Consider the following 25,462-nt stretch of genomic DNA (forward strand, 5'->3'; position numbering starts at 1 on the left):
TCCAAAAAGAGCCTTAACTATAAATGGTAACTATATATAAGTTATTTAAGACTTCATTGGCCAAAAATGGGACTCTCCTTAAACAAGGAGCGAAGATTTTCTTATTGCCAGCATGTTTGCTGTCTGCAGTGTACCTTGCAGTTCTCAGTTCAAAAAAGAATTTGGCAGGTTTGAAAATGCCTCTATGTATATTGCTGCCTCAGGAGGATTACTTAGTCTGTTGGGGGGAGGGGAGAGAGAACCCACCAATATACAACCTTACAGTTATATAGCTGATATTGCATCTTAATTGGTCCTAACGTTAACTGGGGTGAGGCAAGGGTTTCTTCCCTTCTATATCTACAGCCAGTTCTGAGGCTTACTTTTGTAAGGTAGAAGTCAGGACTCCGTACTAAGGAGACTGATTAATACAGGTTCAGGCTAAGCTTGCATTTGGTGACTCTGCACTAGACGTGTAGATACAGTTAATTCAGCAAGTGCAGCCTTTGCTGCATTAACACAATTTCAGAGTAGTGCCTGTCCAGTTAGTGGGCAGATTCTAACTCTGGCAAGAACACTAGAGATCTAGAAATAAAAGTGATCTAAGAGGCTGGGCTATGCTGACAGTCAGGTAAGTATTCCACCTGTACTAGTCACTTATTTCCCCATGAATGAATGTGGATTTAAAATGTGTTTTGAAAAAGTGCCAGGTCCTCTAAGCAGAACAGCTTCTGACATAACCTCCATTTTCTGTGCTTTGTGTATGAGCCACTGAGTATTCTTCATGGAATAGCAAAATAGGTCAGGTAGAATGTTTTTTGCCTGATGCTTTGCAGTAATTGGAAGTATTCAGATGTGCCAATGAACAATGTTGGCACTGAATGGGTATTTGTTCAGGGATAAGAAACAAATTCCCAGATAAACTACAGAACTATTTACCCTTTGTTTCAGAAATCAGCAGAAATAAGCCTTATAACAACGTAAGTCTTTTGCTACCCTTAACAGAGTTGGTTTTGCATTAGAACTCATTACTGTTTTTTGAAAACATGGATATATGTAAGATACAAGCACAACAAGGTTTGCACTAAGATTTGTGTGATTGTAATGCACTACTCTGTAGCATAATTTCATACCTGTGTGCAGTTAAGGTACACGAATCCAAGTCAACTGTTAGAGCAGTAGTTTGTTACATTGGAATTCAAATGTTTGCTTAGTGTTGGCTATTTCTATGTTTTATAAAACCAAAACAATTTTCAAAACCAATGAAGGAAACCAAAATAAATACTTCTGCATTTCAACTCAATGAAGTGTTTCTTTAATCAAGTGGATATGCTGCTGACTGACAAGCTGAGGTGCAACTCAGAAATTCTGATGAGCTGTAAAACTTTGTTACTACAACTGTACTTAACATAGTACAAGATAAACGCTGTCTGTAGATGCTTTGTTTGGAAGGTAAATCTGCTTAAATCTGCTTTGATCTGGTATTTATGTGCAAGTTCTTGACCAATGTCCATAAGAAAAATATCATTTTGCAACTTGCCCCATCAGTATTCCTTAAATATATTTTTTTTTTGCCATCAGTATAGTCTTTGAGACATGATGCACTTAGCACTGTAATTTAAGTGAAATCTGTAGCTTTACCAATCTTATACTACTTTTGGGTGGTTGGTATCATTGTTCCCTTGTGTGTATTTATCTCCACTTTCACCGTGCATATACTGTATATCTAGCTTTAATCTGGGGAACAATTGGAAAGAGTTAATGGGCAAATCATGCAAACCATGGTAGGTGAGGTGTCACCAAGATTGTTTATAGCTGTTCCTATGCTACTGTCCATAACCATCTGTATGTTCTTTATGAATTCTTCCCTCACTGAAGGAACTCTAAAGTGCCTTTTTGCAACAAATTCTGTACTGTGTTCAAATATGTGCCTGTTGCTTGGACAGACAGTGTAGTTTTACCATATCTCATGACGAAAATAGCTTAAGGAGCTGAGTCTATGGTTTATTTTTCTCACCCTGTAAGAGAGAGGTTTCTGTGGGAGCCAAGCAGCACTATCGTCCGTACTATTGCTTGTTGCCTAAGGCTTATGGTCTACCAAATGGAGCTTTGTTGCTATACCCAACGAATTCTGAGTATAGAGATTTCCTACTAATACTAATGTGATACTATGAGTTCAGGCTGAAAGTGTATGGATGCAGGAGGGCATCAGCGGGGCTGTGTGCCACTGCAGGGAGCTGATTTGTGCGGATTGAAGGCAGCCAGTAACAGGGGGTGCTCGGGGGGGAGAGGGGAGGAGTTAATAAAGAGGGATTCTTCCAGAAAATGTTAACAGCAGAAACAGGACGAGAGAGAACATTGCCGGAGGACTGTGACTGGGTAACGATGAGCGTCCAGCCAGCACCGAACAACACGGGATTTGCCGCTCCGGTGTGACGACGTGTTGAAAGGCAGCTCTAAATTACCGCGGAAACAGGGGCAACGGGCGGCACAGAGGGCGGGCAGGGCTCGCCTCCCGCCAATCCCCTCGCTGCAACTTCCCGGGGCGGGGCGGGGCGGGACGCCTCAGCCGCTCGCGCTTCCGCTTCCGGCGGTGCTCGCGGCTGCTTTGAATCGCAGCGGCGCGGCCGTTGGGCGCTGTGAGGTGAAGCGAGGCCTCTGGCTGCTCGTTTTAAGACGAGGAAAGCGCATCTGTATTCAGGGCTGTTCTTCGGTAGCTCTGTATTCGACTGTATGTTTAGCGGTTTAGTAAGATGTCTTCTAAGAAAAGAACGAAGAGAAATCGTACTGAAGATGAATTCAAGGTAAAATTCTCCACTCTGAACTTAATCCTATGTTGCTTTACTGTGCACTTGTGTCGTTGGTTCCTGCTGAGCAGTGCTTCCTGTCAGTTCCTCTCCTTATGCACAAACGTCTGAGAAAACTTCACCCCGTGTTTGCAGGTGAACGGAATGGTTACAGACACCTAATGAATTGATGCCCTTCCCTTTCTGTTTGAGTTATTCTGTGGAATACTTAACTTACGAACTAATTCTAACCTCTATACGAAGCTGCACTAGAACTCTTTATTTTTAAATTAAAAAGCATTCAGTTGGACAAACCAGGAATGTTGTGTGAATATAGAGACGGAAGGAGATGCTTTAATGCCTGAAAAGGAAAAGGCTACAGGTCATAGAAAGTTAGTATCAGACAGCTCTAAGATTACTAGGTGTGTGTGCTTGGCTTTATAAAATAAGATAAACTATGTGCTACATACAAGTCATAGTAGTGTGCCATAGAATGGCATCATTTGGAGGGGACCTTAAAGCCCTCCTAACCCCTGACATGGGCTGGGTGCCCCCCACCAGCTCAGGCTGCCCGGGGCTCATCCAACTGCGAGCATCTCCAGGGATGGGACATCCACAGCTCTGGGTAGCAGTGCCAGTGCCTCACTGCCCTCTGAGTAAAGAATTTCTGCCTAATGTCTAACCTAACCCAGCAGTATATGCTGATGTTATACTGTTGCTTCCCCTAGGGAAAGAGCATAACAAAAGGGGAAAAAAGTATGCTCCAAATGTTTTATTTTGTAGGCTAGTAGTCAATGCAGTCCATGTTAAATTAATTTCTAATAAAAAAATCTTGAAATTCTTTGTCTTATTTAGTCTGTCATACATTCAGTCAGTGGGATGACAGCTGTTAATTTTGTACCCTACCAGGAGCACAAAGGCAGTTCTCATCCTCGCCGGAAATTTCTTCTCCCTGAGGATCCTGATGTCTCAAGGATATCAAAGGTTGCAGGTGTAAACCAACTTGAGGAGCTTTGTGATTCATTTGGTTAGTATGAACTTGAATGTCTGATTTTCATCAGCTAAATATCTCAGTGTTTACATAAGAAACAGTGCTTCTTTGTCTAGGGGATGGGGGGAGGAGGGAAGAATTCAGAGAAAGTAGTCAGATAAATATATTAAAGACTGATACAAGATATAGCAAAGAAAGACTTCAAATAAAACTCTAAACCTTTGTCTACTCTGTACTGCGTGTACATATGTATTTGCTGAGCTTTCATGCACCTTCACTTTCAGTTTGTAGAGAAATAAAGTTCTAGCAACATTTAGGTTGGAAAAGAGCTTCAAGATCATTAAGTCTTAGTCCACTGCCAAGCTGTGTCCCTGGGTACCACATCCGCTTGTCTTGTAAATCCCTCTAGATAGCAACTAGAGGGGATAGCAACTCCACCAGCTCCCTGAGCAGCCCCTTCCAGTGCCTGACCACTCCTTCCATGAAGAAACCATTCCTGACTTCCAATATGAAGCTGCCCAGTGCAACTTGAGGCCATTGCCTCACATCCTGTGACTTGTCTCCTGAGAAAAAGATACTAATGCTGTCTTTCTGCAGAGCAATGAGATCCTCTCAGCCTCCTTTCCTCCAGACTAAGCAGCACCGGTTCCTTCAGCCACTCCTTGTAGGCCTTGTTTTCCAGGCCCTACCAACAGCAGATATGAGTATAGACACTGAAACTTTTGATTACACATACCTTTCCTAACCTCCAAATGTGCTTTTAACAAGTATAGCTAGAGTGAGCAAACATCAGAAATTCTAAATGCTGAATGATAGACAGTGCTAATATACCTGTATTTGTCTCAACAGATAGGAACAATTTTATACAGCTTGTTTTCTGTTCTTTGCAGATCAGCCTTTGCACAGTACTGCTTTAGATGCTTATGGAGAGGAGCAGTCAGAAAATGAATCGTCTAGTCATGTTCCAGCTCCACAAAGGACAAATGCGGAAAGAAGGTCTGGTGGAAAAATTAATTGCCAGCATTTAATTTTTCTTTTTTTAGATTAAACGGAGAAAACTTTCTATTTGTCTGGTTTCTCTAACTGCTTGTTAGACGTGCTTAAAATCTCCCAGATGGGAAGAAAAAAAAAAAAGAGAGTAAGAAAAGCAAGGAAGGTAAATAAATTAGCCTGCTTTCTACTGGCAGTGCATTGACTTAAATAGTTACTGGATTTTTTTTTTAAAGAAAAGAATGCCTTCGTGAGGTAACTTGTCCATTAAATCTTGGTGTCAAAGTTTGAGAAGTGGCAAAATGGTAACAACAGGTTAACAAGTAAAAATCTGTTAAACTATATGCAACAAGAAAAATAACTTAGAGTACCTTTTAATATGAGTTTTAATACCGTTCTTGTCTGTTAATGCTGGTTTGGTGCCAGCCTTAGTTCAGTGAAGGTGTGATTTGAAGGAATTACCCAGACAGTACTTGTGAGGGTACGCATTGCTCTTTTATTTCCCCCTCAGCCCTCCAGTCCCAAAAGGACTTCTTCATTCCTTCTAAAACATACTAAGTAATAGCTTTCTCACTGGTTCAAAGTTTCTCCTGAAAACACGATGGCTATTCCTGTGGTTGATTAGAAATGATTTCAAAACTTTTGTGAGCTTTTCTGTAGAGGAATCAGGATTCTGCCCCCTGTATATGCCATTGGAACCTTTTAGTGTAATTTATTTAAAGCAGTCAAACTGCACACAGCAGTACAAAATGTTCCCCGAAGATTTTGTTGATTGTATCTGGAAAATAACTACTCTTCCTCGGTGTGTGGTTGGTTTACATGTGGGTATTTTTCTTTTATTCTAGTGAAAAGATGCACTTGAAGATGCCTGAGGGCGGCGTTCACAAGTTCAACCAGAGTGGTTCTGTACATGAGCCCCGTAAGGAGAATCTGGTAGGGAGAAAGATGTGCGAGTGTATCGGTCAGTTTGAGTTTAGCTTTGTGTCATGCCTGCACTGGGTAATGGCAGGGAAGGAAGACCTTTCCTTTGCTTTTTTTAATACTTAGTTGCGTACCAAATAAGTAAACCTACTCATTCTTGTGGGATGGCCAAGTGTTAGGTGAACTTCTTAAACCTGCACTGCTCACATCAGTGGGGGATGTAAAAGCCAGGGTCCTGTAGTCCATTTTATTGCTCATTTGGGAATATGTGACTTTCACTTTTTGAATTTTTCAAATGAGTTTAATTATATCTAGAATATATTTTTTCAAGTGCCGTGCTACATAATGTATAAATTACTTATTCTTGTTTGGTACTGAAGAGCACACGTGGGAGAATTGAATTTTTTGCTGATAAAATGAATTTTGAAAACGTATTAGAATTAGATTAAAGCCAATTGATTTTGAATGAATGTTTTTCTATGCTCAGACCTGAATTAGTGCAAAATACTTTTGGCCAGCTTAGCTTCTGGGGGCTATGGAAGGTACCTACCTTCCCACAGACTTGAGGAAGTGGACCTATGGTAGAAGAAGCTGTGGAGTGGTTTGTGTAAAAGCTTTTCATGTACTGAAATTAATTTTGATTATTGAGGTACGCGTTGTAAAATTCAGGACATAGAGTTAGACTTTCATCAGTAAGTTGCATGTATGAAGAACTGCTGTAGGATGGCTGTTGGGTTACAGAAAAGCATTCAGGATCAGAAAATAATTGGGACAGATGTAGGTGAAAAGGTGAGAAGGAGCTGTTGATCAGAGAACTGGTGTCTGTTGGTCGGCGCAGGTTGGTGCCTGTGCTGAACTGAGGGAGGGGCCTTAAGCTGCTTGCAGCGTTCTTCCTGCCAGTACCTGTTGTGTACCTGCTTTGTGCAGCCAGGTAGCTGCATAATCACTGCGCTGTGAATCTGGTGAAACAGACCTAAGTAAATGATACCAACATTTCTATCATGAGATGCTGAAATACTTCCCTGCATTCTGCTTAATTACTATCTTTCAGAATTTTAGACAAGCACACCTAGGTTCTTAATAGTTAATCTGCTTCTGTATATTGCAGAACGCTCCAAGTACTACTCGATCTGAGGTGAAAAAGAAGGGACCTTCAAAGAAGAGCACACCAGGTTCTTCTGGTAAAGCAGACCTTTCAAAACTTTTGTATAGCTTTTCCTCATTCAAGATCAATACTTCTCCCTGACTCAATGGTTTTGATTTCTGGTATGTAGCAGCATGCTCGCTTTTCTGGGAGGTTCCAGTTTTAATCTGGGTCTGAACACTCTTTAGCAATGGATAAGTTGAGGAGCTGGTGTGCCACACAGTTCTGATTTCTGTGGTTTGCATCTCTGGACTTGTCTATTCCTCGCTGGAGGGATAGAGCAGAGGTGGTTTGCTTTACTCTTTGCATGTACTTAGTTTCCTTTTGAGAGAAACTTGGGTCCCTGGGTATGGAGATGTAATGTGCCCCAGTGGATCTCTTGGTCTTGGTGCCTGGAGCACACTGGTTTCCCCAGATTTACAGCAAAGACATAATGTAAAGACCCATGAGACAGGGAGCTGCAAGAGTGTGGCATTTTTTGGTAGGGAGAAACTTTCCCAGGGGCATCTTGTACTTGAATGTAATGGATTATAGTTCCAAGGAAGCTAGATTTACATTTAGATGTGCATGAAGAAACTTAAATTTTTTTTTATAGAAGTCATTAGTATTGTTATTTCAAAGTTTAAAAGAAGATATCGTTATACCTTCCATGTTTCAGAAGTAGCTATATCAATAGAAAATTGATTCAAATATGATATAGCAATTCATGATTCTTTGAGTAATGCAGGCTCCCCAAACTCAGGCTGATAGTTCTTTGCAGCCGGCAGTGTTTTTGGCACTGTGTAGTTTATCAGTTGGTGCAATTAATGGACTTTCTTGAAATGATGAAGAATAAGTAATAAGATCATATGATTGATCATTCAAATCTTTGTGTTATCTGATAATTTTATGGTTTCCCAAAATTATCATAATTGCTCAGCCTGAAACATGGAATTAATTAATATTTTCCTTATAAAATTTTTATATTTAAATGTTCTTAATTCTTATTAATGCTGGGTACAATAACTTCTGTTATTCAGAGCGTGTACCTGAATTGTATAATGCTTGTCTTTATTGTGCTGTTTCAGTTAACAGCCCATCTTCTGTACCACTTTGGTGTCCCAACGGGCTGAAAAGATCATCCAGAGATATCACAGAACTGGATGTTGTTCTGGCTGAATTTGAAAAGATAGCAGCAAACTATAGGTAAACATTCTGCTTTCATTTGACTGAATGCTCAAAGGAGTATAAATAAATAATGTGCTTTTCTGCTAGTGGACTAACCCTTAAGTAATGCAACATTAATTACATTCTGGTATTGTTTTAATGATTGTTAGGTTTCTCTGACGCTTTTTTGCATGTGATCCTGGGAATTTGGAGTTTTTCCAAATATAAGGACAGCACATCTCAGTTGATGTTCTCCAGTGTAGAAATTAAGTTATTGCTAGCACGTGAATGATTTGCAGCTGCTTGTGCTACTAGCTGTTTAACATTGGGTTGTACTTGTATTCACAAGAATATATCTGGATTTCTCCTTCACTAAAACAAATGAGTTGTGTTTTATCCCTCTGACTTCTCCAGACAAAGCATAGAATCCAAGGCGTGCAGAAAAGCTATCAGTGCCTTCTGTTCAGCTTTTGAGGACCAAGTCACTGATCTTGTAAGTACACAGTAAGGAAGAAAGTGGTTATGGTTATAGAGCTGTGTGCTACACTGCAATATGTATTTTCATTGTAGTGAAAATGCCAATGGCTTTACGTTGTCCCTTAAAAGCTTACTTCTTGATACTTTACGTTTTCTCTCTCATCAGGTTGAATTAAATGAAAGCATGGTTACTTGTATGTTATGACTTGTTGCCTCTGTGCTGACCTTGATAAGAATTGCGTTTAGACAGTATTGCTATCATGGAAACACCTTGCAAAACTGCCAGTTTTTGAGAATAGGGAAGCATCTAATAATCTTGAAGTTAGTGCCATAGTTAAAACATTGTGCAGTAAAACTGGAGAGCTGTACAATTTGACTGAGGAAATTTGACAGTTGTGGAAAATGCTTTAAAAGCTCACAGGCCCTGTCGTAGTTACTCCTGTGTGTAGCAGCCTGGCTAAAGCCTTTAACAACTTAATGAAAACCACTGTTTTTGAGTGTAGTGTGAATATATCTATCAAAAAAATCCCACCAAACTACTAGCTTGGAAGACTAACAATTAATCTCACTAATTATAGCTAGTAAAATGAAGTCAAACTTTGTTGTGGTGAGTAAAATGTATGAGTACTACAATCATAGTTCTAAGTGATTCACTGGAAGAAGCAGGTTTAAAATGACTAGATTAATACATTTCCTGTAAAGTAATAGAAAAAATAGCATAGGCAGTGTTACACAGTGGAGTAATGCTAATTGGTGCAAGGTGATTAATGGTGTGCAACGGTCTTCCTTTGGCATGGGGGAAGAGTTGATAAACAACTGAGATACCTGTCATATTCTTTTGGAACAGTGTTTTAGTGAATAGTTTCTTGGTGTGATTGCAAAGTAATTCTTACAATGTTTTTAGGAGTATAGAGATGAAATCCAGATTCATCACCAATGTTCTCTTCTTCCACAGATAATAGAAGTCCAGGAATTAAAGAATATAAAGAAAAAAAATGCTAAGGTAATTACATGTCTGAAATACATGCTATCACTGAAATTACAGCATGCACATGTGATGTTGAAAATTCAGACAGTAGGGTGGAAGAAATACTTGACAAAAAAAATGTACTGTACTACAGAAACAAGAGCACAAATGCAGCATGAAGAACCCTAGAACATTTGGAGGAAGGGACTGAAGTAGCATGGTAGAATGCAAACTGCATGCATGTACTGTTGGACTGCAGACGTACATTAGGACATGCATGGTTTTCATGCATGTGAACTACTCCGTGTTTCTTAAATGCTCACTTATTTTTAGCAAGCACTGGTGAACCCTCTGGAGAACCAATTAAATATTGGAAACTCACCTTCCAGAAACATAAATTAATGCAAAATTCAGAAGAAAGCAGCAAAACCCTATGGGAATAGCACTGGATTGTTTAAATAACAGAAGTCTAAGGGAGATACGTTCTCTTAGTGCGTGCAAGATTTTTGTTCAGAGAAGGCAGTTCCTCTGTTTGCACTTGAAATGCAAAACAAGAAATACAGACAGGTGGAGAAACCAGCGTAGGAGCAGAGAACTGTGGAGTGGTTTCATCAGGATAGAGATGAATGCCCCCACAGCAGGGAGACTTAAGAGCAAGTTAGGCCCTATCTTCTAGTGATATATTATAGCTACAGTTGGTCTCTCACATGAGAAGTGTCTGTAGAACTTTCTGCCTTTGGACCTTGTAATTCTAAGTGTGAAAGGGCAATTGGACCAAACAGAAGATTGAAATTTGTTCTCTTTCCTGAATATCTCTTTCTATTTAATGATTAAGCAACTTAGCCTACTTAACAGCTGCAAGCAGTGTGCACCGATTAACCTCTTCAGCAAACTTTTTGATGGCTAAATAGCTTTTAACAAAAAGAGATTATATTCTGACAGGTAGCAATTAATGTGTTAAGAATGAAAAGCAATTTGAGCTCATACAGTAAACTACTCTGTAAAAACAAAAATTTTAGTATGCATCCAGCATTCACAGTTGTTTTGTTTTCTTATTTTGAGCTTTATACATTTGTTTAAATTCAGGCTTACAGCTCAAAAAATGTAAATTTTTAGAGAATTTTTAAAAGCATCTATTAAAGAAAGCTTTGTTATGCTTAATTTCTTAGTTCCAGCAGCCATACTGAATCACATGCACTGGAGTCTCAAAGAAAAAGAAGCCTTCAGTGTTTGAGTTGTTTGCCTGTGAAGTCTGAAGTTCAAAGTGTTTCCTCATTTGTTACAGGTGGTGGCAGACATCAACAAGAAAAGGCAGCAACTGATGCAAGTCAGAGAAAAGCTAAGTAGGTACGTTCCTGATAACGCACAATAGCAGCCTGAAAAGCTGGAGGAGGCTAGTTTGTTGTTTGTTTTTTTAAATCTGAAGTAAAAGCAACTTTTACATTTTATTTTGGTGAAACTGATTCTGTTCTGTACTGCTTTGTGTTTTTACAGAAGCTTTGGGTAACCCTTCCGTGTTTCAGACTGCTAGATAGAGTAATTCTTGCAGTGTTCCCTTATGTTACTGTAGTTGCAGGGGTGGTACTTCAGACAGTATGTTTCTAAGAAAACCCTGTTACAATTGGAATAGTAAGTCATGAAGCGAAGACAGTGCAGAATTTGTTTTGATAGTACGAGAATTTGATGTCTCTAGCCCCTCTCGTGGGTTGAAAGCCGTCTTCACATTTCTTATTTGTTGTGTTTTAATCATTTGATCATTTTAAGAAAGCCTTTCTGAGGCAACACTGAAATGAAAATGGCTGTTGGGTGTTCTGTTGCTGGAGTGCTGATCATGCTTCAAACATCGTTTAATAGATTGAGTCCTTCAGCTTTCTTAGGCAGAGGAGTATCTAGTTTATAGCTCCTGAGTATGCTTCAGCATAGGCCCAGAACACCTCAGCCTGCAAGCTGGTGTCTGCAGAAGCAGGTTGCATATTTAAGCAACATCAGAGGCACAGAAGTGCTTAAGAGATTCGCTGTGTTGTCAGACTTGATGGTAAAGTGTGGAAAAATGTGAGAACTTAAAAGGTGAAGGGTTTTTTTGTTCTTGTGGATTTGGACCTGTACTCCAATTGAAGTAATCCACCTATTTTTCTGTTTAAATAGTATGTTATTCTAACCTATGCTTCATATTTTGGATCAACTTTTTCCTTAATTCTTTTGCAGAGGAAATGCATTCACAATTCCTCATGTCATAAATATTCAGATATAGTGATCAAAGCATGATCTTTTTCAGAACTGAACCACAACTGATAAAACTACGAAAAGAATATGATGAGGTGGAGGAGAGGAAATCTTCCTTGAGGCAAGTAGTTCAATTCCTTGCTGATTTAAAGGAACTACAGCACGACTACTTGTATTACAGAGAAGAAAACCCAAGAAAGAAAGTGGCAGTGAGTACATATTTCTGCGTGTTTTTGAACTGTTCTGGATCAGCCTCCCTTCTGGAGGCTTTTTCTTCTGGACAGACATGCATTTCTACTTACATTTGACTTACATTAAATAGCAGTATTCTGATAAAAACACTTCTGTGGAACCAACTTGCGAGTCATTGCTTTATCAGCATCTCGCTCTTTTTTTCTCTCGTGTTTAGAAACTGACATATTTGAGAGAAAATTGATCCCCCCGTTTCTATGTCCAAAAATTAAAGAGCACGTAAACATAACTGTTATCCTCAGGTCTAGCATTTTTTTAATAGAAACTATAGAAATATTGAGTGAGAAACAGGTAACTGGATTTTTGCTCGTTCAATGTTAGGGAAGGCTCTGGTACTGACATACATGTTCTATAATGTGGTTAATGGTTGGTAAAAACAGCACTTGTCTTTTGTGACCAGATTAACTTCTCATTAGTCTTAGATTTCTGTCCCCTCTTACTGTGGCTGTCCTCGTGACCCGGTGTGCTAATCTGTGGACAGTGCTAGGTGCCTGCTGTATATAAAAGAGCAGGAAACCTGCTCTTTTAGAAGACTGTCTAGCTCGGCTATTTTTTGCTTTTAGAAGTTATATTGCACTATTTCAGATAGAGGAAAAATAAATACAGATAGGTATGTGACTTTTAATTCTTGGGGAGAAAAAAAACACCAAACATTGCCCTGTAACTTCTTCCTTCACAACAGTACGGAACTTCCAGCCTACCTGCTCTTCTGGTGGAGTCACGGACAATTCTACAAGCAGAAAGACACTTTCAGAATATTAATAGGAAACTGGAATATGCCCTGGAGGTACAGAGAGGGAAGTTATCCAAGGAACATTAAGCTCTTTTAATAGGCTTTTTGACAATAATTGATCGTTATTGTAATGGACTGTGCTTTGCTTGGCGAATTGTTGTTGGTCTTTGGTGTTTAAAAGAAGTCAGCGACTTCATCAGATAGTATCTTTCTATGGTAGAATAGCTTGCCTAAGAACTTAATTCAGAATGAAATAACAATTCCAGTTAATATAGTAAAGCTTCCTGTACTCTGTCAACAACACTTGTTTTTTTTAATCCTTGGTTATTTAAGTGATGTGATCTTAAATAATATGTACCTTAAAGAGGGAATGCACTGACTTTGGATGAACCAGTGACAGACAAATCTCTTTATTAAATCTGTATCAGAAAAAAGTAGTTTTCTTCCATGTCTGGAAGTGAAGAAATTTACTATTTGGCTTATTGGTAGAAGTTGAACAAACGGCTAAGAAAACTGAAGGCTTACTGCCTTACAATTTCTAAGTGCTAAATGTCTTGAAGCAGCCTTCATGAGGAGTTTCCAGCCCAGTCTTCTTCAGCCCCTGTGATCTCTTTACACCCGTTTAATGTGTTCTCAGGGTTGCTTGTTTTTAGCAGTTACTAGCTTTATTGTCTAACAGCTCTAGAAAAGTGCTTTTGTACTACATCACATTATCTTTCACTGAAGGCATGTGATACCCACGCTGTATTAAAGCAAGCTTTGTTGCTACTTGTTTGCTAGCTAAGTCCATGGTTAGCTGTCTTCTTTGTTACAAGTGTCTTGTTTCCACGACAATTCCAAAAGAACTTCATCAGGAATTTCTTCTGTGTTGTAACCCAGACTATCATCTGTTGCTTCTGCTAGCTCCACATCTTCAGCGCTTTCTACCAAATAGGCATCATCACTTGCACTGTCCCACTGAGTGTCTTGAGATGTGTTGTCTTCTCCAGAGGCTGGGCTGTCTGACAAATCTGCTGGGTTGGAATGTGATGTTACTTTTTCTTCTGTGTTCTCATGTTCATCTGTTACCTTATGATCTTCCTCCTTTCAGAAACAAGAACATTCTTTACTCCATATTTCTATCTGAACTCGTGCAACTGTTACATATAATGAATGCTACAGAAAGCTGGCCAACAAGTTTCCAACAAGTTAATTTATAGCCACACTACCCCATGGAAGCCTGTTTTAATACCAATAGGAAAGTGTTAGTTTTCAGCAAACTAGAAATAGTGTATTGTATATAGGTTTTTTGCTACAGAAGGCTTAGCTTTTAGCATGTTGATAAGACAAAACACATACCTCTATGAAAAGGGAAGACAAACATATCCTGGGTGGCAGTGGAAGACCTAAAATCAAAGATAAGGTGTTTAATTAAAATTAAGATTCCAAAGAGTGTTAAATACAATGGCCTGGCAAACAAAATACATACTTTGTGATTTGAAGTTTTTTTCCCTGCAGACCGGATCGTGGCACTTCTGATACCAGACTTCCTTTTTTAGATCTACCAGAATCCTACAAATGAAATAATAATTTTGGTTTTTACTAACATTATGTAAAGGAAATAAATATACACAGCTTTGAAACTCTGACACTGAAGGAACAGGTTTTGTTTGTCCACAAACTACTGATAATGATTTCACACTGACATGTGGCTCTTACATCACAAAGTAAATTTAAGAGGAGAACTGTATCCTGACAGAGTAAGAAGGCAGAAATTTTAACAGGTGATGAGAATTTAAATATTTTCATAGAATTGCAGCTGAGCAGAAAAATATGTAATAGAGCTGATCTGAAGTGAAAATTGAATAGTTAAAGATCATACATGATGTTGTTACTTCTGTGGGCTCTTCCAATATTTTCACACCAACGGTAACCAGAAATATCATAAACGAGTATTTCTTCCCCTGAGAAATAATTCCATTGCCTTATCCCTGAAAAAGAAAATTACTTTTTAAAAAATAGTGCTGCTGAATATTCATCTGGAAATAATGGCACAGTCGTTACCTCCTTGCACCCCGTCTTTATTAATCAAAGAACGAACAAAACAATCAATCTCTGGATATGGTGAATCCTGATAGCCTTCCATGGACTCTGTTTAAAAAAAAAAAAGCCACATGCATAATGCTTCTGTAATTATAACATAGTGGTAATGTACTGTTACATGCTAGATAGATCAGAGGCACAAATCCCACCCCTTCCTTACATAAAAGCAGGGGTAAATCCAGTGATCATTTCCTGTAGAGCTTTCTTCTGATTTTTAGTGAGGCGTTGTGGGGCAAAAGGGTTGGAGAAAAGAGCCCTCTCAACTCGTGCTCTCACTGTGCTATTCTGAGTATCCAGCACTGCAACCACATGTGCAGTGGCAGCAAGCTGGTGCTTGGCATGGAATGGGAAGTAGAGACCTCTCCCCACCCACCATCAGCAAGAGATGGAGAACTGGAGCAGATCGTGACTGCTTGGGGACGAAGAGGGAAGGTAAGTGGCATCCGAGCACTGCAGAGTGCTGGAGGTGGTACAGATCATCCCTACTCTGCCTTCTGCAGAAATCTAGCTGAGGAAGAGCTCTCATACAAGCTATCAGGTGTGTAAGTCACAGCACATCTAACTTAAATGTATATTTGTTTTTGTGCCCCTTCTCTATAGAGCAGGAAAGGCTTGCAGTACCTCTGGTGCTTCTGGTGGTTTTACTTCTTAAAAAAGCAGACATCTTTATTTCCTCTTCTAGAAAGCTAGATAGAATTCTTGTGTCATCTTTGGATCTGAACGAAAGAGAGAACGCAAAGGAAAATGTATGATTCTTGCAGCATAGCACACTATGATATAACACAGCACAGCATAAGAGAACAGCCCAGGGCAACCAGCTCTGGGTACCCTGCCTGAGCGGAGGGGTTGGCCCACAAGGCCTCCAGAGGCCCCTTCCATTCTTTTACCCCCCTATAATGCCTCTTACTGTCCCTGCAGCACTTTTGGACGCTTGCCTCTGATTGCTCAGCAGAGGGCAGGGTTTACTCCTTCAAAAAAGCCAAACTTGCCTGGCAGAAATCCCAGGAGCCAGCCATTTAGAGACTAATGGTACACATTCACAGAAATATTTGCTCTAGGTGTAATATTCGAGCATTTCGAAAAGTTTCAGCTTTATTTTTCTTTCCGTTCTGTCAGCACTGAACTGCCCTTCCATATTGTTAATTATGAGCCAGCTGATTACAGAAGGCTAAATTCAATGTAGCAGAACTTCTCACCCATATTTATGACATTCAGCTGATTCTGTGATATAAATACAATTTATGGTTTGTGCTATTGGGCTACTGGCATCAGTTCAGGAAAATGAACACTTAAGAAAATGGAAGCAACAAAAACTTGTTTTCATTAAATTATATACAGAGATACCATTTAACCCTCTTTCAGTAACAGTATTTTACTGGGATCATCTTAAGCTACAAGTCACTGTAGGGCAAAACACACCTGAGGGTCAGTTAGAAACAAACAGTTTAGATTATTATGTGAGGTAGCAACCAATCTAAGGAAGTATCTGTAACAAAGGGGAAATCTGGTGTGCAAGTAAGCATGTACAAAAATCTTTTAATTTGTTAACATACTTTGGACACTTGAATGTAGGTTAAAAATGGAAACTGAGTCCATTTGAAGAATCTGAATCTTCAAAGATTTTTTTCTTCAAAGCCAGGGAATTCCAGGAAAAACAGCAGTGTAACAGTGTTCATGGATTACCTGCTTGTTCATAGCACTTGCTCATAAGTGCTGTAGGAGAAAAATCACTGAAATTGTATTTTAAAATATTTAAAATTCCACTGGAATTAAACCATTACCTAACGTTGCAGACCAAAGAGGAAAGAAAATATGCTTCCTCCAAAGAAATGTTCTCTTCACAGTTAGGGACAAACTTGTTATCCTCTGCTATTGTCAGAATCACGTTTTTTCCTGCTTTTGATGACTTATACATCCGGAAATTTCTGTTCCTTGTGTAAACTCCTACAGGAAAACAAGTACTTCATAAAATAACAGTGCTTGCTAGGATTTACTGTATATTTGTAAATAGAACAATTTTTCTGAGGCCCAACGGAGGGTTTAAGGAATGGTTGAAAACTGAGTGGTTTCAGCTCACTTCTCACAGAAGAAATGTGGCCAATTAAGATTATGCAAACATAAATTCTTAAATCATATGTAAGACACTCAGCATTTTCACATCAGCATCATTTTGACGTTATCATTGCTGAAGGTTTCTCTTCAACATAAAACATGATTTCACAATAGTTTTGTGAAATACCACTGAGAATACAAAGCTACAGTTATTTTAATCAGATATGACATCATGCTTAGCAGACTTCCTGTGTTCTGCAGACACGACTTGTCTGAAGTGCGTATCAAGAAAATGTAATTGCAATCTCAAAACCAAACACAATTAAAAAGGTAAACATCACCTAATCTGTCTCAAGCTTTATCAGAGAGGTGGGGGCTTTAGTTGTGGATTGCATTTAATTTGCATGAAGGAAAAGGAACTAAAAACTCTGCAATGTCACATGCCTTTCTATCGTTGCAGCCTTGTGCTGTAACTCAGTACTCCAGGTAGTCTGGGTTAGCTTTCCAGTTTTGTGGTAAGATGGTGGCATAAATATTAAAGATAGTTAATTTTGGGGACTAACATCAAATCCTTAAAAGGTGGATTGACAGACTAAACAGTCTGCTTTCCTTTAATTTCCATTCTCTAACTAATATCTCGAAGGAATTTTAGTTAGTAGATGTATAAAGTGATCCTGAATCAGTAATAAAGAAGCATAACAAAATACCAATTTTGGGATTATGTTTCAACAGATCAGATGTACTCAAGATGTACTAAAGGCTAGCAATAGAAATGATCCTGTGTATTTCATTAGAAGAATTTGAAGTCAGAGGGGTTCTTCAGTGAAGTCTAAGAAAAAACATGATAATTCTTCAGACACATAAATCACTGCACAAAAGTGTGCAAAGCTATTTTCATTTCACTCAGGGTAAACACTCCAGATTATAAGGGTGGAGGCAATTTCCAACTTCAGTTTGACTATGGGTGTTGTGCTCCTAAAGATTATTAACATTTTAATGCCCTGTATAAGCAAAGAACAGATGGGGCATGAAGTGTCCAACCCTAATTTCTATTATTCTGTCATCAAAATCTAATAGCTGTCATTCCAAACAGAGGAAGACACCTCAATTCATGTGTGTATAACAAAACAAAAGACCACACCCTTAATGCTTGCTCTATAATTAGGCAGTTTCTAATTCAACTGAAACGATAACAATATGTCCCCTTTCAATCAAATAGGAGCAGTAAGTCCTTTGGAACAAAATCCATTAGAGCCACATAGCGAGTATTTCTTCAAACTGTTGAACAAAGTAGTTAAATATAGTAAATATTAAAAGTTCCAAAGCCAAGAATCTGTGATTCCTTTGGAGCTTGTGATTGTTGTTTGAGCATGGATAGTATTTGGTTTAAATTCTGAACGTAAAGAAAAAAACAAGAACAATCTTAACAATTCTGTTATCAAAGATTAAAGGTCTGATTGCTTAACTGTTGCTGCATCCTAAGCAGGTTTAAAAGCACTTCTTATACGTACCTAGATCCACAAAAAGTTGCTTGTCTCCTTCTTTGTTATTTACTATTAGAAAAGAAAATTCAGAGTTTTCTCCATGGTATGATGTTTCTGTTTCTTTTCTTTGGTCAGCAATGGCTGGCCAGCCTTTGGAGGCATCTTTGACTGCAGTGAAGTTTGTAAGAGAACCATCTAACTCAGCTGTTGGTGCAGAACACTGGAAAATATATCCTGTTCCTCCTTCTGCAATGGGAGCAGTGACATTACTCTCCATTAACATTATGGCAGGCTGCAAAATGGTTTTCACAAAGTTACCTTATAAACAAAACAAAACACAACTGTATGAGTCAAGAAAATCTTAATCACTCTTGTGCAAACATTTTCAAAACAGTGGGTGCAGCTGTTTGGTTTTTTTTTCATCTCCTGGATTTTGCAAGTCGTGGCTAGTGAATAAGGAACCAATGCTTGGCAAAAACTTATACCAATTTTCTTTTTTTTTTTTAAACACGAGAAAATAAGCAGTTTTGTGTGTGCATTAAATGTGTCATATGGCTGCTAGCTTTCCCTTTGCAATATTACTGCAGAGAAAGAGAAACAAATTGCATTGGCAACCACCTCATTAGAAATAAAGAAAAATAATGAAACAAATGCATAGGCTGTCAGTGCAGTTTTCCAAGCCAAGATTCTGAACCAAATTCAGTCTCGGATAAAAGAGCAAAAATGAAACAACTGTCTTTTGTAACTTTCAAATATTTTCCCCTACCCATCACAACACCTGCACTGTTGCAGTTATTTCATGCTGCCGGCCAAGGCCGCATTTTTAAGACATCCTTCTGTGCGTGACTCCTAACAAAATGCTTGAGAAATGGTATTATTGAAGATGAGGTCATTCATTTTCCAGAACAACAAACTATGATAAATTTAAAAACATCTGAACATGTCTTAAAAATATATTAGCTCTTTTAAGTTAAGCATTAGACCGGAATCTTCCTGTCACATTAAAGAATACATATTTTTTTATGTAGTTTATGTGAAGTTATTTTATGAAACTGCATTCCTAGCTATTTCCTACCACAGAGCATTTTGCACCACGTATGAAGTTAGTTTTCAGATGGGTTTATCAAGTAGGTTACTAAAATGCATTAATGAAAAGTCTGGATTGCAGTATTACTGGTAACACGCGTGACTTTAACTGACAGACTGCAATTATAAAATGCATTCATACCATGACTTCAACATTTGTTGAAAAGGCAAAGGCCTTGTTAACAAGAGCATATATAATTCTCTATACATTTTAATCTGAAAGTAAACGTCAAGTTCACTTAACAGTCGAGAGACAAAACTCTTAGCTAATGAGCTAGAATAAATAGTTTAAGCTTCTACTGAAAGAACTGACTAACACAATTTAGTTATTGGGATCACAGGCTAAAATTTCTGTCATACCAAATTATTTGTCATCCATGTATTACATAAGAATTTTCTAGTGGTGCAGGAATTAAAGACCATACTTTTGAAATAAACACTGCAGTGATCCTATCCAGCTCCTTTGTGTTTGTTGCTGTTGCTATGGCGTCACGTAAGAAGTAACTGTTCTGGGTCACATTTGGGAATGGCAGCCAATATCCTAAGCAAGTTGCTAGTAAATTCAACAGTCTGCTTACTTTGCCAAGTGAGCTACTCCTCAAAGTTTTAGTGACACGGATTCCAGTGCTCCTAAGAATTAAAAATGGTTCTGAGACAATCCTGACGTGGCAAATTTTTTTGTGTGTTGGAATTGCTCTATCCCAGGAAATCCCAACTTCCATCAATTACAATTGCTTTCAGCTTTCTCTGAACCATGTTTATATGCACCAGTGGCTTGAAGCCATCTTTGCCTTGGCTTTCTGATGCTGTGCGGAGCCCAAACCAGTTATATTTACTGCCAGCAGCCTTAACTTTCATTGTATTATCCTTTCATTAATCTGAAAATTAACTAATTATTGTAAAATAATTTTCAAGCCAAATAACAGTCCTGCCAGTAGTTTTATAAGTAAACAGAAACACAAGTTATGATTTTACAAAAACAAATGATAATTATAGAAAAAGCAAGTAAAAGATGAGTTGAGGAATAATGGCACTTAAATAGCAATAGTCTTTTTTCTGAGATGATGTTTGTTTCCACATACAAATTAATAAAAATAAATATTTGAATGTGAGATGGCACTGTAAAGAGGCAAAACCTTACTGTTTATTTCTAGCGTGTAGGGGAAAAGAACACACTTACCAACATGAATGTTATCCTTAAATACAGTCTTGCAGGGTAGGAATATTAAGTGCCGACTAAATTTTTCATCAGTACTGGAATCTAAATTCAAGACATCTCTGGCTGAGCAGTTAACGTCATACAGTTCTTTTAATTTCTGGCTGACAAGCTGAAAATTATATGGACATCAGTTTGGCTGTTTTCTCTAGGATTTTTAAAGCAGAGTCTGTGAAATCTAACACAAATGCAGATTCTGGTGGTTTTTTTACCTGTCTTTTTCTCTCGTTTTGTGAGTACAATTAATTAACTCAATATACAAAAATAGGACTCCATGTTTGGTACATATTGTACCTTTTTAATTGAGCAAATCACTAGCAGCGATAAGTTGAGCGGTTTTTCAGGTCAAAATCTAATGTAGTGCCTCTATCCTCATTCCCCCCCTGCCGCCCCCAAAACAGTTCACACCCACAGCTATGCACACCCACTACAATCTAAACATTTTTAGGACTGGGATTCAGAATTGACAGGTCTGGAAGCTTAACTTTATAGCATCTCATGTCCCAGCAAATCCAAAGATCTCTTCCTAACCCTACAAATCTCTAGATTTCAGAACTTATCTACAATGGAGTACAGCCTTCCAGATTCTATGTCATCTATAGGTTATTTACAAAGGAATGGCCTCAATCATCTTTCTTTCCATTCTAGCTAGAGACACATAAGCATCAGAAGTCTTACAAATAAACAGTCGCTGACAAAGAGATGTTGTGTTACGATGGAACATAAGACATTCTAAGAGCCTGCTTTATTTCTCATTTTGCAGTTGCTCTGGGTCTCATTTTCCAAATTTGCAATAGAACAAAAATTTGCAATATTTAATAGAATTGGCAGTTAGCAAACATATTTAACTTTAGGCATCAAAACTGATGAGTGCAGTCACCTGATTTTCTCTACATCGTTATCTAAATCAACTACAATGAAGGTGCCTAAAAGCAGGAGGATTTCGTCTGAGCTTTGATGTGACTGCACCCGTTAGCATAGGGAATGATCTGAAGAATATTCAAACGGAACTTTTATTGATGCTATTCTGAAGAATAACTAAAACACTCATCCACTTTTACAGCTTTGAAGTGCCAGAGCACATAAAACAATCTGCAAGCAAATTCATAACAGTAAACCTACAGCGAATACAAGTGTTCTGACAGCCATCATGCTCTAGCACGAAGCAGGCAACCTGAGCTGTAATTAAAATCTACTTTTCGCTTCATTAAAAGTACCCACTAACTTTCTAATTCTTCACCTTACTACAGAACAATCAAGATGAAATGCTAAATACTTTGATTTTATATTAAACCAAAACCAAACTCCCATTAGTCTACAGCATGACTGTGTTCCAGTTTACCTCAATTAGCTTTGCAACCATATCCTTGCCATCGGCACCAGGATTTGCTGCTTTGTAGAACTCCAAATCAAAATAAAGCTTGCAAGCATCTTTTTCAGGAATTACTTCGTAGCAATGCATAAGACTTGTTTTATAACCTTTGCTAAGGAAAAACAAAAACAAATCACAACCTCTCATGATAAACATTATAGATGTTTATACTCATCAAATGCAAGCATGAATCCCGCAAGTCCTAAACATTCTTTTATTTTTTGGTCAACCACTCATATTCAAACCAGTACTGGCTCTTTAACACTTTGAAAACAAATGTAACTAACTTCAGAAAGTTTACTGATATTTGCCTGGTCTAGAATGAGTTTAAGTTTGGAAAGTATTTCCTTTCCTATTCACATCCCCCCAGGTCTTACAGTATGTGCTATCAGCAGAAATGGTGCTGAGAATTTAAGGAATGATGGGAACTACAGGAAAAAAACCTTATCATTCATATGTTTTAAGCACAAAAAAGGGGAGGTTACATAGATCTTTTCTTTCAACTAAATTAAATATTAAGAAAAATCAAATCTTGTTTTTAAATTGAGGAAAAAACCCTCAAGTCTACAGTTCATACAAACATTGACTCTTAGTTGTCTTTTGCTTTAAAACCAGGTATTTTAATGTAAAACAAAAATTACAAAAGAATGTTCAGCACATGATCCAATTCCATATCTGAAACTACATCATGCAAAAGCAAGACAGTTAGTAATTGGATGTTTATACTAATACTAATACCAATTCAAGTTGAAATAGGACTAATCATTGAGAGATGTTTGTGTCCCTTATTGACAAGATCCCTACAGAAAGCTGACAGTCAAATCTATTGTTTTAACTTCAGTGAGTGGAATCCTTAATTCACAGGAAATAATGGCCGACTTCAACTCAAAGGAAAATTGAAAACCACTGTAGAATAGATAGATTTGTCACTATTAAGATTATTCCTATGACCAAGGTCAAACCTTAGTCGTCCCATTACAGTTCTGTGACACTTCACCAGTAAAGTATAGAGTACTTTTTTCAAATACTTACGTGTAATAATGCCAGAGCTCTTTATATGTAGTCACAAGGTAAAACCTCTGTCCATTTTGTGTGTTCTTTTCCAAGGCAAATACATGAACATCCTTTTAAAACATAAACAGAATTATTTATTTATTAAAAAAAATAATCAGAAGGCATCAGAAGTTCCTATTCAACATCCATTTTTTGGTCAAAAGGTAGTGAATACAAAGAAATTCTAAGTATAGATCACTTATCCTTTTTCAACAGAAGTAGCATCTGTTTTTAATTAACGTCATCCTAATTTTATTTACATGAGTGAAAACAAGAAGCTTTTCTTTGCTGTGCATCAATATAAATTCTGTAAGTCCTTTTTTCCTGATCAAGGAAGTGCAACTGCCTGTAATTGGAGGAAGGCCAGTGTCCTGACAGGACATCACTGACATGATGGCAGCATATGGCTTTAGACTCTATGTCATTTAGATCCAAAAATGGAAATCTGAAGCCAAAACCAAAACATCACCACAGCTGATACAGTCAAAGTACATTCAGGAAAGCGAGACAATCAGGATTACTTGAACACGTAATGCAGTAGAGGAAAATGATACATTGCATTATCTTTCTTTAGAAGCAGCAATTTCAAAAGTATTAAATGCAGAGAACTGGAAAAGATACATTTTGCGTAATATATTTATTTGGATCATTACTTCACAGCATCTGATCTTGTTGCCCTGATGGTAGTAGAGAGTTGTAATGTTTGTCTTTTTGTCTCTGACTCTTGTCGTTCCCTTTTTCTTCCTCAGTTTTGCTTCTTTTCCTACGCAACTCTCACTTCCTTCCCATTCTTCTGCCAAACCTGAAAGCTTCCTTCTCTTCAGAGAGAAGATACGATCACTACAAGATTACCAAAAGCTATTGTTCCTATTAGAGGTTAAATCCAGGTATCAATTCTTATGTTCCAAGTAGTACTTCTTAGAGCTATCTCCAAAAAAATTAAAATAACAATATATCAGGTCTGCAAAAAAGGGGATCTTGCAATGTGATGAAGATTTTGTTCACCAAGTTTTTCAGTCAAGTTCAACCTTGGAAGCACCAAAGAGCAGAGATATTCACTAACGATTTACCTCCTTGCAGGTTTTCACAAATCTGAAAGCTTCAGCCTGCCGACAAAATATTTTCCAAACACGGGATGGCTGAAAAGGTTTGGACAGTCTTGGTTTATAAACTGTAGGAATAGGGTTTCTTTCATAGTAAGACGCTAGTTCTTCAACTTTCTTTACTCTTTCTTCCCATTTTCTCTTCATTTGTCCTAAAGCAATTACAAACAGATCATTATCAATTTTTGTGATTCACTTCTAACTTCTTTGGTACTCATCACTGCTTTTGATTTTTTCTCTTGTAGAGCATACTTTATTTAATGACTAGGAATAGACAATACTCTGAATCAACACCTAACCTTGCCTACGAGTCTGCTTTCAACATTAAATACTTTCATACAGTTTTGGAAAATGATTTATTTTCCTATTAATATCATCAAAGATCAACACAACAGATGTAGTAAGGGAAGGCCTAGGAAGCTTCACTTTTGCTTACAGAATGGTGTTAATATATTCCTCCTGAAAATATATACAGAGCGGTTTAAAGCAGCTAAAACAACAGTAGTAAGGAGTGAAAAAAACTATTACTTCTGCTTCACACTCAGATAAATAAATTATAAAATTGATTTTTGTGGGAAAAACATCACTTTGGTTCCTGATAAAGAGATTTGAGTGACTCTAGCTCTAAGCTTCTTTATTCTCAAAGTAAAAAAATTTGAAATATTTTCCAAATTAAGTGCTCCATTACTTGCTGCCAACCCTTGCTATCAGTTACTATTTTTATCTGCTTTACAACCTCACACTCTATATCCTTTCTTGCAGATTTAAAATAGCAATCCTATCTGTTGTCAAGAAACAGCATGTGATGCCATAATCACGCAACCTTTAAACTCATAGTCATATAAAGTAATCCAAATGCTACTAAGTAAAGTAGTAAAGCAAAATAAGTACATTAACATAACACATGTGTAATTATTTTTAAATTATATTAACTATTTTTCTTGAAAATCCAATGCCCCTCAGCACTCCTGCAAATGGGTAAGAGCATAGCTAGGAAAATGTGAAACAGCAGTATATGGGAACTGTTTGGTCATGGCCTGAACCAGTGACTGAGCAGCTGGTGAGGGGGTGTAGCCAGCCCAGGGAGCACAGCTGGAAGCAATTCACTTGTGTGACTGGCAGGGGGCAGACCCTGGCTCCACCCCTCCCTAACTTCATTTAAGGGCTGGCAGCCACAAGGGAAGCATCTCTACTTGGAGGTCATCTCCTTGGGAGTGTTTGGTGAGTCCTGGTCCTCGGAAAGGGGGTAAGTGATTCCTTCTTTATTCTTGAAGTCTAACTGCTACCTTTTTTGAGTTTAAAGCAACCGTATCTGCTGCTACTTTACAAGCAGGAAGAGGAAGTAGTAAAATAGAAAAAGAAAGCCCACAAAAAAATCCTGGAAGTATATTTTCTGTTCTTCCTG

General features: G+C 38.0%; 2 protein-coding genes across 2 annotated transcripts; one reads left to right on the forward strand and one right to left on the reverse strand.

Moving 5' to 3' along the window:
* Window positions 1-2,732: 2,732 nt before the first annotated feature.
* Window positions 2,733-12,696, forward strand: CENPU (centromere protein U; the record flags this gene model as incomplete). Its single annotated transcript, XM_079534552.1, has 11 exons — window positions 2,733-2,783; window positions 3,675-3,792; window positions 4,647-4,752; window positions 5,592-5,679; window positions 6,776-6,848; window positions 7,879-7,996; window positions 8,372-8,450; window positions 9,390-9,437; window positions 10,687-10,748; window positions 11,677-11,833; window positions 12,559-12,696. 11 exons carry the CDS (start codon window positions 2,733-2,735, stop codon window positions 12,694-12,696), a joined length of 1,038 nt encoding a protein of 345 aa, XP_079390678.1.
* Window positions 12,697-13,401: 705 nt separating this feature from the next.
* On the reverse strand, window positions 13,402-24,204 carry PRIMPOL (primase and DNA directed polymerase; the record flags this gene model as incomplete). Its single annotated transcript, XM_079534341.1, has 12 exons — window positions 13,402-13,692; window positions 13,948-13,994; window positions 14,078-14,160; window positions 14,471-14,579; window positions 14,653-14,739; window positions 15,313-15,407; window positions 16,473-16,635; window positions 18,255-18,545; window positions 20,494-20,641; window positions 21,872-22,013; window positions 22,934-23,025; window positions 24,025-24,204. The coding sequence occupies 12 exons, from the start codon at window positions 24,202-24,204 to the stop codon at window positions 13,402-13,404; spliced, it is 1,728 nt and encodes a 575-aa protein (XP_079390467.1).
* Between the last annotated feature and the right edge of the window lie 1,258 nt (window positions 24,205-25,462).

The sequence above is a fragment of the Tetrao urogallus genome (assembly GCF_951394365.1).
Source record: "Tetrao urogallus genome assembly, chromosome: 4".
In the NCBI taxonomy this organism is placed as follows: domain Eukaryota; kingdom Metazoa; phylum Chordata; class Aves; order Galliformes; family Phasianidae; genus Tetrao; species Tetrao urogallus.